The sequence below is a fragment of the Odocoileus virginianus genome, chromosome 11 (assembly GCF_023699985.2).
Source record: "Odocoileus virginianus isolate 20LAN1187 ecotype Illinois chromosome 11, Ovbor_1.2, whole genome shotgun sequence".
NCBI classification, from domain to species: domain Eukaryota; kingdom Metazoa; phylum Chordata; class Mammalia; order Artiodactyla; family Cervidae; genus Odocoileus; species Odocoileus virginianus.
Genome location: NC_069684.1, coordinates 36026897 through 36039341, shown reverse-complemented (window position 1 = coordinate 36039341; position 12445 = coordinate 36026897). Strand labels below are relative to the sequence as shown.

Sequence of the window (12445 nt, the reverse complement as noted above, 5' to 3'; positions counted from 1 at the left end):
CTAAGTATGTCCTCTGGAAACTAAATGTGTCCTGGAGCCATCTGGTTTGATGTGAAATTTGCTCAGTTGTGTCTGACTCTTTAACCCCGTGGACTGTAGCCCGCCATGCTCCTCTGACAATGGAATTCTCCAGGCAAGAATACTGGAGTGGGTAGCCATTCCCTTCTCCATGGGGATCTTCCTGACCCAGGGATTGAACTCAGGTCTTCTGCGTTGCAGGCAGATTCTTTATTATCTGAATTTACATTCTGTTTATTAATAGTCACTGTCTTTATTTCAGAGCACAGAATGATCACCAGCCATCACTATTCTTTTACACCTGGTTAGTGACTCAAATGATCCTAGCAGCACTGGCATCACCTAGGAGCTTCTTAGAAATGCAGAATCTCAGGTCCTACCCTAGACCTACAGGATCAGGATCAGCATCAGCATTTGACAAGACTCCCAGGCTGTTGAGAAGCATTGCTCTACTGGACAGAACACCGAAGCAAGCCAGAAGACTCAGGTTTAAGCCTCAGACCCATCAGCTAAGAATGGGCAAGGTAGCATTTTTTAGACTTGGCTTTCGCAACTATAAACCAAAGGAAATATTTGTCACCTTTATTTACATATATAGCAACCAAAGAGGGTTATTTTGGAAATCAGAAAAATGATGGATGTTAAAACTCTCTGTAAATTATAAAGCTGTATACAAATATAAGACACTACTGTTAAAAAATAAATACAGCTTAATACTTGTGTTCATTTGATCTCTTGCAGACCATCAGAGGCATGCTATTAGATATACTACATTATTGAGATAAAAGGCTCCTTCATGTGTCACAAAGTTTCCAAGCCCTTAATCACACTGTAGTTGAATCTTTGTGTTTTCATAACAAACTAAATGCCAACGAGGCCTCCTAAAGAGACTATCTATTACACTGCTATTATCTTGCCCCAAACACTTGATTTATTCTTGCAATCCATTCTTTTTTGGGCTTTACTATAATTTCCAATATAACAAACTAACTGAGTTAACACACTGCCAAGCGTGAGAACTGAGCTGCCCTCGAAAAGACTGCTTTTGCACAAGTCCTTGGCTTTTCGGATTCATTTAGCAACAGCCTCTGTTTTTCAAAGCACAGCACAGCTGTAAGGCTATGGTTTACATGATGTAGTTTACACTTGGTATTCTATATGCTGTATTTTATACTAAGGGAAGAAACCAGTATCCAAGCTTTCTCACTAATGCCTCTTTAACCAGTTCCCCCTTTCTCCTTAATACCCCTAAGAAGTCCATCAATCTTAAAAAATGAAAAATTCCTAAACTGTATCCGCACTATCCAAAGATTGTTATGCCTTTTTCTCAATAATATATACCAAATGAATGCCCAGAAGCTTCCTATAATCAGGGCTTTGTAATCCAAAACTGGATGGCTTGAAACATCTAACTAATGGATAAACTTATTTATTCATGTGATTCAATTTCTATAAAACCTAGAAAATCAATTAACATCATAAAATGCTATTGCCATTAGCATCACAAGCTGCAACCTAAAACTGATTTCTCAGCTACTCACACAAATGCTTTCTCAACCCAGAGAAACCAGACTTCCCTCTCCTCTTGGAGTTGGTTGGGCAGCCCCTACTTCCACTGTCACCCCACATGCCATGGAGACCCTTACTGAGAATTCAGACTCCATGCAGGGAACAGAAAAGGATTAACACATGCAACTGTGCAGCAACACTTTTAGACACAGTTTAACTTACAAAAAAAAAGTCCACCCAGCATAAGAACAATCCCCAAGTCAGCCCAAGAGCAGAGAATTAGTACTATCAGGTGATCAGAAACAAAACCAAGGCAAACACCCATCAAATTCAATATTCACAGTAATTATTATTGAGAGAGTCACCGCTGGTGCATATTCAAAAACCACTATCAAGAGGCCAAGGCTACCAGAAAAGCTCTCAGTATTTCCTCAAAAAGCACTTGGTTTTGATAGAAGATGTGACTTTAAGACATAGAGGCACAGAAGTAGTACCTTTAAGGACAGTATTTCAAGCTAAGGCTACCAGGAGATGGAAGGTCCTTCTCCATGAAGGACACGAGACAAGAGCGCATGGTGTCAGTGAGAGTGGGAGAAGCAACGGGCAAGTGCTCGTCTGTGGGACGGGGAAGATGGGACATGAGAGCAAGCTGCCCTTTCCTAACGGAGGATGCAGGATGGGCTCCTACCAGTCTCTGCTGTTCCAAGAGAAGATCTGCTTCTTCCTTCTCCTTTTTGTATAGGATCTCCATTTCCTGTAGCCTAGAAGGAAAAGAAGAGCAAGAGAGAAAAGAAACTGTAAAATCACAGAGCTCTTTCAGGAATCCTACTAAACACTGAAAAGAAGGGTGAGTCATGTGGGCCACATCACATCTGTACATTACCTTTTTTCCATCTCCTGTTTCATATCAATTCCCTGTTTTTCCAGAAGCTCTCTCTGGGCAAACGTCCAGTCCACAGGCTCAGAGGGGGTCTCAGCAGAAGGAGTCTTTTCCCGCTCAGCCCGTGCTTGCTCCGGGTGGTTAAAACGGAACACGTGGTTTTTACCCATGATGATACGGTTCCCTAGTACAAAACAGAAATAGGGTTAAGAAATCACTTTTTAAATGTACTGTATCTTGGTTAATAGCCTCACCCTCCCTAAAGCAAAAAGCAGTTTCTGGAGTTTTACAAGAACATAAGTCCTAATGCTATCACTTCAACCTGAGACAAAGAGTTAAAAATTAAAAAGTTGCTTGTGCAAGCCATGTGTTCTAAACACTTCAAGCCTCTCCCAGTCTCACCTGAGCGCAGCTGAACAGGCTGGGTCACCCTCTTGCCATTTACGTAAGTTTCTGAACGTTCACAGGGCTCCAGGGTCACAATAACTAAGAGGAATGCACACTAATGTTAGCATCACAGACCATGGGAAGAAAACAATGGGAAGCAGTTGAGGACTCAAGGTGACTAGCATAGATTTCTATAACCAATCAAGTGGATCAGTGTCTATGTAACAGTTCACTTTAAGGCATCAGGACCAGGGCTGTGGCTCAGATAGAAACATACTTAAATTCACTTAACAATTTGATAAACTTCAGAAGAAGACAGGAAATGTTAGTTTCACTGATATCTGGACAGTTCAGTATATAAAAACAAAAACCATCAGAAATCTTAAGTATGAGATACAGGTAATAATCAGAAAATTATGATCAAAAGCTAATATTTTTTCTTTAAAAAAAATTTATTTATTTGGCTGTGGCGGGGTCTTAGCTGCAGCATGTGAGATCTAGTTCCCTGAGCAGGGATGGAACCTGAGCCCCCACATTGGGAGCGTGGAGTCCCAGTCAGCGGATCACCAGTTGTTGCTATTGCTGTTCAGCTGCTAAGTCCTGTCCGACTCTTTGTGACCCCATGAACTGCAGCATGCCAGGTCTCTCTGTCCAACACTGTCCCTGAGTTGCCACAAACTCATGTCCACTGAGTCAGTGATTTCATCCAACCATCTCATTCTCTGTCACCCCCTTCTCTTCTTACCCTCAATTTTTCCCTGCATCAAGGAAGAAACTTTTTCCTTGTACCACCAGAGAAGTCTCCAAAGGCTAATATTTTGATTGCTGTTGTTTTTCAGTCATTAAGTCATATCTGACTCTTTTGCAAACCCATGGACTGCAGCCTGCCAGGCTCCATGGGATGTCCTAGGCAAGAACACTGGAGTGGGTTGCCATTTCCTTCTCCAAGGAATCTTTCCAACTCAGGGATCAAACCTGTCTCCTGCATTGGCAGGTAGGTTCTTTACTGCTGAGCCACCTGGGAAGCCCAGTATTTTAATTAGCAAGGAATAAATTATATAGCACAGAAACACTATGAACTTGCTGTTTCATTAATAACACGGGCAAAAATCAAGAATGACTTTTTCTTCCCTTTTACATATAAATAAACTGTACTGGATTAAGACTAGAGGCCCTTCAAATCTCCCACTACCCACCCAGGATATCTGTTCCCTTCTTACTCATCTATTAAATAATTAAGATTCAAGACCAAGCCTAATTGCCTATGTCCTACTCAATTCTCGGCGGTAACAAAAGTGCTGCTTTTGTTCAGGCTTTTTTCATGTAAAGTAGCTATGTTCATGCCTGCATTCATAAGCAGCTCAGGTCCCCCCATTTTCAAATATTAGATTGTATAAGAAAGTATCACTGAAAGAGACAGGGAATACCAAGTCTTGGGGATTTCTCATAATATGGAATGAAAAGGTTGTTGGAAAAGCTGAGCCGAGAACTCTCACCATCCCCACTGTTGTTCCTCTCGCTCCGGAAGATACAATGCTCTTCTTTAATGTGAGCCCCACTCAGCACGATGTCCTGGCGCCGCTCAGCATCTGCTTGGCCAACCCTGAACACAAGGGAAAGTGTTTCCCAGGGAAATTCAGACACAGAAAGCACCACAAACAATGAGCCTCTTTCTCCCAGAGAATATTCTTTGGTACGTACAAAAAAGGTACTGCTTTTTTTTTTTTTAAATCAGAGGCTTTGAACTGCAAACTCTATTTTCATATATGATCAACCTCCCTACATGAGAAAAAGAAATGAAGAGGCACATACACCAAATAACTCAGAGAGTTATTTGTAAACTAATTAGTAAACTAATCCCCTTAAAGAATCCATATAAGATGTTAGGAGGATAAATTTTACTTACAGTCTTCTAAAACTACACATGCTAATTGATTCAGCTGGTTAAAACACTGATTTGAAAAGAGTACAGAGGATAGTTTATAACTATTTCAGATGAGAAAAACAGCAAATTAATACAAGAAATTTTTTACCAAACTACTTCCCTTTAGCTATGCGATCATCCTAAGAGAAAAGAAAGTACTGAGTGACCAAAAGAAGAACCAAATGTACCTTGTAATTCCATCTTTGATGTAATAAAGCAGGCACTCGGACATTAGAGGGTCCTCATTGAGGTTAACAAGATGTGGTGTCTGCAAAAGGTTAGACATGATCAGCATGGAGCAAGCACCACTGAGAAGGCTGCGAGAGTGACAGGGGCACAGAGGAGGCTGGATGGCTCCTTAGATTACCAGAGTGCCTAGAAGCACGACTTCTTTCATTCTTAAGTTGCAATTCCATGATAAACAGAAATAACTCTCTTCAGGCCTTCCCAAACCACACTAATGCATTCTATTTAAAAACATGAGCTCTGGGATAAAGAACAATATCCCATTCTTAATAAGGTCAAGCATGGAGAACACAATGGAAAAATCAGAACAGGCTGATTCTCTGGGGGGAAAAAAAACATAACTTTTTACACTTGAAGAGTGTTCAAAATTCTTGATGAGCAGCAGAATTTGCCACTCCTAATATTCCACTTTGACATACTGATTATTTTGAGTTGTTACACAATAGCACAGGCAGGGAGAGGCTTCCTCTGAATCCCCTTTCCTGCCTAAACAGAGATTGTCCAAAAGGAACTTAGAAATCCCCTCCTGGAGTCTTAATAACCAGGAGAGAAAAGCAGAAGTTGACACCACAACGAACAAACTTTGTCACATCTCCCATCTACTCTTCAAAGGGCCCCTTCATCTTTGCCTAAAACCCAATTACCCTCCCCGGAGAGGCCTATTTCCCTATCCCTTTCCCTATTAAAATGGCATTTTAAGCCAGAATTCTAAATCATCTTGGGGAGTTACTCATTCTTCCATGGGGTTCTCCCATGTATACATGAGGTACGCATGTTTAAATAAACTTTTTCTTCCTCTGGTTAATCTGTCTTTTATTCTCATTCAAGGATTCAGAAGGGTAGAGGAGAAATTATTTTTCATCCCCTACAACTGCCAAAAAATATGTAATTTTTCATTTACATCATAAAAATGTTCCCACGTCCCCTGTCATTTCCCTCTATAATTTTTATCAGTTCTTCCATGGTCCCAGTTATTGTCTTTAGTTTGTCAGTCTTTATCTTAAAGAAGAAATTAAAATTACTGATACTCAATAACACATCTTGTAAAATCCTCTTCATCTAACTCATGTTTCTAAAATCTTTTAAAAACCAATCTTCTTTATCTTAAACAAGAATCAAAAATCACTGACATTCAATAACACATCTTACAAAATCCTCTTCATCTAACTCTTATTAATGTTTCTAAAATCTTTTAAAAACCAACCTTTTTTGGTGAAAATACCCCACTGGGATCCAAAAATAAGTCACATGGTCTTGGGGTCAAAATCTACTCAAGATACAGTGCCAGCAAATGTGGAAAAATGAAAGCAGAGTCAGATAAGCAGGTTAAGAAAAGGGAGTGCAAAAGATCATTTAAAAGAAATTTAGGAAAACTTCTACATTTTTCCAACTAACATGTCTCTATAGCTGGTTTGAGAAAGTCAAAACCCTCTTGGGCAGCATTTTTTAAAACCAAGCAGGGCACTGGCCTAAGGAAACCAGAACCTCAAGAACAGGTTTTCATTTTTTCTCTTGCCTGAAGAGTACCTTCTCCTAGTTCTTTTGAGATATGAATGACTAAGTCTACATATATTTGGGTTGTACAATGTGATTGTAAAAGGTGTCAATTTGATACATATATGTGCAAGGATTACCAATCGAGTTAATACATCAGGAACAGGTTCTAAAACTATATTTGGATGTGGTTATGTGGAACTTTTTTCTTTCCTGAAGAAGTCTAGAAAGTTAAAGCAAGTAAGAAAAAGCTCTGGAAACAGATATCTCAGTTTGGAATTCTGTGTTGTTTATAACACAGTACTTATTCGAGTTATTTAAGTCATTACAAAAATTTTCCTCACTGTTCTTAACACTAAAAGATGTTAAAATATATGCAAAGGCACAATCTAAATTATATTAAGCCTATAACTGCTAAAAACTCTAAAACCACAAATAATATATCTGAATAAAATAGTATCTTACTGAAAGAAAAATCATTAAATTGTGAAAATCACTGACCTTTGGCAATATAAAAGTATAAAATACTGTTACTATTGTTCCAGGTGTATAGCACATATCTAAAATGTCTTTAAATCAATCTTCTTTGATGAAAATAATACAGCAGAATTTATTAAAAAAAAGAAAAACCTAACCAAAAATATCCTAACAAAAACCATGGGAGTATCTCATATCAAATAAAACAAAAGTACCAACTGAAAATTCTATACCCCGTTGTTCTATGCTAACCTAGAGAGACCACCATCAGACCCTTGCATGAAGAAGTTTAAGAATACAGTATCCAATCTGAAGTTATTTGAAACGAAAGACCATTTGTTATCAGTATAATTTTATGCTTTGTACATCAGTATATGTTCTATTATTAATAGATAAATAAGCACACAAAATAACCATTTCATAATAGCTTCCCAGTGTCTATGAATAACTAAGAAGCAACTTAGTTAAAAAAAAAAAAAAAAAACTTGTTTTTCTAATTAGCTAAAAGGTATCTACTAAGTTAACAACTATGATTACGTTAAGTAAGTAGGAGGGTAACTACTGGAGTCATTTAAAAAAAAAAATGAGAAGGGAGCAGAGGAGGCTAGAAGGATGAGCACAGAAACTGCTTTATCACACCAAGTGGAGAAGCAAATTGAAGCGGTATTTTTCTACACAAACCTGAACAGCTGAAATTGCTTCCAAAGAGTTATAATTCAGGGTTGCTGGCACCTGTGGGGAAATCTACATAGAGTAGCCAAACTGAGGCAAGATGTGCTAGGTTAGGCTAGGAATTTAAGAGAAAGCAACCATTAAGATGAGTAAACACACTGAATAATGACCAAAAGTTACAAATTTACTGCCTTGGATTTTATTTCTATAAACAGTAAACATTTCTGAAAGCAGTTTAGAAACAGGTTGGCCTTGTTCTGTAAGATGAAATAAAAAATATCAGAAATTAAGCCATGTCTCAAGGTTTAAAAGAAAAGGAAGAAGAGGAGGCAGCCCTGAAAGACATGAAGTACCTGGAGGACCGAGACAAACAGTCTCAGTTTGGTTCACTCTCACAACGCTGCTTCCTACCTTTTTAGGAGAGAAAACCCCAAGGGTTCCTCCGTCTTCCCGAATGGCAACTCCCATCTCAGCCAACAAGGCTTCTCTAGAAAGAGCAACAGCGTATCAGAAGCACAGTACTAAAATGATAAGTAAATCAGTCTAACATGAATTGGAAGGTAAAGCAAGCAAAGCAAAAACAATTATCTATGTTTAAAGTCAGTAATACAAATGTGAAAGAATCTACTCATCCCTTCATCAAAGGGAAATTATCTTTAAGAGAAATACTACATTCAAAGTAAATTATGTTCCTGTCTTATGTAAAGCTGTATTTACCCAAATAGGAACTTTGTCACATCTGATTTTGGAAGCAGAAAATGATTCATAAATAATATGTCTATTAATATTTAAAAAAGGAAGAATGGAACATGCCCTGAAGGCAATACATCCCATTCAAGGAACCATCTCTTAAAAATGCACAAAAGCAGTCAGAAAGTAGCTCTGATAAGGGGAGTATTATCTATAACTGTGGTTTTCTCAAATGTCATGTTCCCATGCCTACCATCACATTGATTTAACAATTTTAGCTTAAAATCTCTACAATAAAGAAGAAAATTCTGTTTCATACATTCACTTTATCAACACATTAGCACTCACTTCTACCTCATCTTCCAGGAAGCAAGAAGAAACTAACATTAACTAAAATGTATATACTTTTAACAACTATTTTATTCTTATTATTTTTTGGCCATACCACACTGCATGTGGGATACTATTTCCTCGACCAGGGACTCAATCCATGCTTTCTGCATTGGAAGCACAGAGTCTTAACCTCTGGACTACCAGGGAAGTCCTTAAAATATCTATTTACTCCAACAGCAAAAGTATTATTTGAGGTCATGTTCATTATTAGGGTAGAGAATCATGAGGTTAAGATAGAATATAGATTTTAAAAATTGGCAACTGAAACTACTTAACCTCTTACCAAAGAGGTTTTGGGAAACGTCACTCTGAAAGACAATAATCAGAACAGCTTTTTTTCTCTGGGCCTTTATCAAAGGCAATCTTTTTGCAAATTAAGAATTCATTCCTCAATATCTTGAAATTTTATATGGATCCCTAGCAACACGTAGTAGGTAACTAAGAACAACACTGCCTAGAGAACATTCAAATATCTTAATTTCACTTCAGAGTGTGAATGTGGCCAGAAGTCTCACACAGGTTTTGTTTGTTGGTTCTGCATTTGGGGAGGAAAGGTTGTTTTTAACTTCTACTTTATCTTTTCTTACTATAAACGTAATCCAAATTCCCCAGATATTTTAGAAACATTCCAGAGTTTAACTTCCTGACCTCTCCATCCTGATGGCCTCTGTTTTACGCAGCTTCTCTTCCCAGGTTTCATTCAACTCAGCAATGATCTTCTCTGATTCCTAAGGAGAAAGTCCATAGTTACAGTGTCAAAGAGTCTTGTAAGTTAACCTTTTGTGCCTAGGAAGGATGGCAAGAAGCAGATGATGCTCTCAGAGGATCTGAGGCAGAATCTAATACAATGAGTTTTCTTTTTTTTTTTCCTTTCTTATTATGTAAAGAAAGAAATCAATCCCTGATATATTAATTCCCTTAAAGTCTTAATAAAAATACCTTTACAGTGTGAGAGAGGGTGTATGTGTATGTGTAGAAGAAAAGGTAATACTACATCTCCAAAAGCAAAGCACTATTTCTAACAGCTACATCTACAAAAGAATAAAGCTCTCTAAGGTGTTCATTGTTTTTTGTTTCACTATAATTTCACCACAACACTGAAGGTGTTTAGAATACGCTCCACTAAAATATGGTATCTTGGCACACTGAGTATTTTAATACTAGTGATTTAATTTAAGAAATGGTACAAGTAGGAAGGAATCTCTGACCACCTGAAGCTAGTCGTTAAGACCCTCATGAGATGTATCCTTCCTACCCCTGGAGGAATGCAGCATCCTTATTTCTAGAAGACGAAGGAACACTAAGAATCTGAACAGATAAACCTTGCTAAGTCTCTCCAGGTTGCTACAGATATTGTTTTACTGTGCTTCACTTTATTGCACTTCACATGTAAGGCGTTTTTTACAAATTGAAAGTCTGTGGCAACCCTGCATGTAGCAAGTCTATTGGTGCCATTTTTCCAACAGCATTTGCTCACTTCATGTCTATCACACTTTGATGATTCTTGCAATATTCCAAACATTTTCACTGTTACTACATTTGCTATGGTGACAGGCAATCAGTAATCTTTGATGTCACTACTCCAATTTGCTGAAGGTTCAGATGACAACATTTGTTAGCAATAAAATATTTTTCAATTAAGGTATGCACATAGTTTTTTTAGACATAAAGCTAGAGCACACTTAGCAGACTACAGTATTTTTTTAGACATAAAGCTAGAGCACACGTAGCAGACTACAGTATAGTGTGAAGTTAACTTTTACATGCACTGGGAAAGAAAAAATTCATGTGACTCACTTTATTGTGCTATTTGCTTTACTGCTGAGCTCTGGAAGTAAAGCAGCAATCTCTCTGTGGTGCCAATACTCTTAACTCACCTCCCCCTTGTTCTATCATATTTTTCTACCATTTTTCACACTTTACCAAGTGTGTATGTTAGTCGCTCAGTCATGTCCTACTCTTTGCAAACCCATGAACCATAGAGCCTGCCAGGCTCCTCTGTCCATGCAATTCTCCAGGCAAGAATACCGGACTGGACTGCCATTTCCTTCTTGGGGGGGGATCTTCCCAACCCAAGGAACAAACCCAGGTCTCTTTCATTGAAGGCAGATTCTTCACTGTCTGAGTGACCAGGGAAGCCCTAGCACAAAAATGCTCACATTTAACACTTCTTTGGGTCTTCATTTCCTTATGAAGTCATTTCCATGTCACACAGTTGTTGATGTTTAGTCACTAAGTCATGTCTGACTCTTCTGTGACTTCAGGGACAGTATCCCACCAGGGTCCTCTGTCCGTGGGATTTCCCAGGCAAGAATACTGGAGTAGGTTGCCATTTCCTTCTCCAGGGGATCCTCCCAACCCAAGGATCAAACCTGAATCTCCTGCATTTGGCAGGAGGATGCTTTACCATTGAGCTACATCATGTAAACAAATACTAAATAAATTTGTAGGCTTTTCACTTGTTAATCTGCCTTTTGTTACAGAAGCCCCAGCCAAAAACCTAAAAGGGTAAAAGAAAAGATATTTTTCCTCCCCTTTAACACAATACCCCCTTGAACACAGCCCAATTCCCAATATAGAAAAGGTTCATATTAATCTCATCTGAAGGCATGTAACCACTAGCGAGACAATTTTCCATCTCCAGCTGAGTGTTTATTATGTGCCAGAAACATAAGAACTAAAACATGTTTCCTAATTTCAAGGAGCTTACTGTATACTAGGGAGAGAAAGAAATAACCATTATTCAGTCATTCAGTAATCATACACAACCTCATTACATGCCAAGCCCTGTTCTAGGTAACTAAAGATACAGCAGGAAACAAAATTCCTACCTCTCATGAGATTTATATTCCACAAGAGAGACTGAGATAATCAATCCATTTTAATCATAAGTCGAGTTTATAGAATGCCAGACTGTGATAAGAGCTTTGTAGAAAAATAAAGAGAGAATATAGGGGGAGAAAGCTATCTGCAGTGGAGCTGTCAGAACTGGGATCATTGATGAGGTTCTACTCGAGCAGACAAAAAGGAAGAGAACGGGTGTGTGAGGAAATGGGTGGGAAATGTCTAGCATTTTCCAGGAACAACAGCAAAGCTAGAGCAGCATGTTGCAGGACTGTGATGGGAATGGCAGGAGGACAGCAGGCAGTGTGCTCAGTGTTGGAACTGAAGCGCTCACAGGTCTGCCAGAAGGTGGATGAGTCAAGGCCGAGTGATACTCATACTGTGAATGAAGGATAAGCAGGAAATGTTCAGGCCAAAAAAAAAAAAAAACTGGAGGAAGAAGGGATATCAAAAAGGGAGATGAGCACATGCAAAAAGCAGGAGAAAATGCTAGCATGGATACAAAATTAGAAACTCATATGATGACGACGACGACAAGATAACAGTAGTGGTAGTGATTCAGGATGAGAAGTCTTCATAGTTAAAAATATATATTTCAAATTCATTTAACAGGCTATTTTATGAAGCCTCTGTGATTCCCCCAACATATCTATTAATAATTGTTGCTCAGTCACTCAGTTGTGTCTGACTGTTTGCAACCCCATGCACTGCAGCATGCCAGGCTTCCCTGTCCTTCACCATCTCTCAGAGCTTGCTCAAACTCATGTCCATTAAGTCGGTGATGCCTTCCAACCATCCTGTCCTCTGTCATCGCCTTCTCCTCCTGCTTCAATCTTTCCCAGCATCAGGGTCTTTTCCAATGAGTTGGCTCTTCATATCAGGTGGTTAGAGTACTGGAGCTTGACTTCAGT

General features: G+C 38.7%; 1 protein-coding gene across 10 annotated transcripts in view; it reads right to left on the bottom strand.

The window, feature by feature from the left end:
- KIF1B (kinesin family member 1B) overlaps positions 1–12445 on the bottom strand; it is a 153974-nt gene that overhangs the window by 69742 nt on the left and 71787 nt on the right. For all 10 annotated transcript variants that reach the window (XM_020889865.2, XM_020889936.2, XM_020889297.2 and 7 more), the window contains 7 exons: positions 9339–9418; positions 8019–8094; positions 4907–4986; positions 4291–4397; positions 2810–2893; positions 2411–2591; positions 2216–2288 (listed from right to left, as the gene is read on the bottom strand). In XM_020889865.2, coding sequence (XP_020745524.1) covers positions 2216–2288; positions 2411–2591; positions 2810–2893; positions 4291–4397; positions 4907–4986; positions 8019–8094; positions 9339–9418 — 681 coding nt within the window. The remainder of the gene's footprint in view (positions 1–2215; positions 2289–2410; positions 2592–2809; positions 2894–4290; positions 4398–4906; positions 4987–8018; positions 8095–9338; positions 9419–12445) is intronic.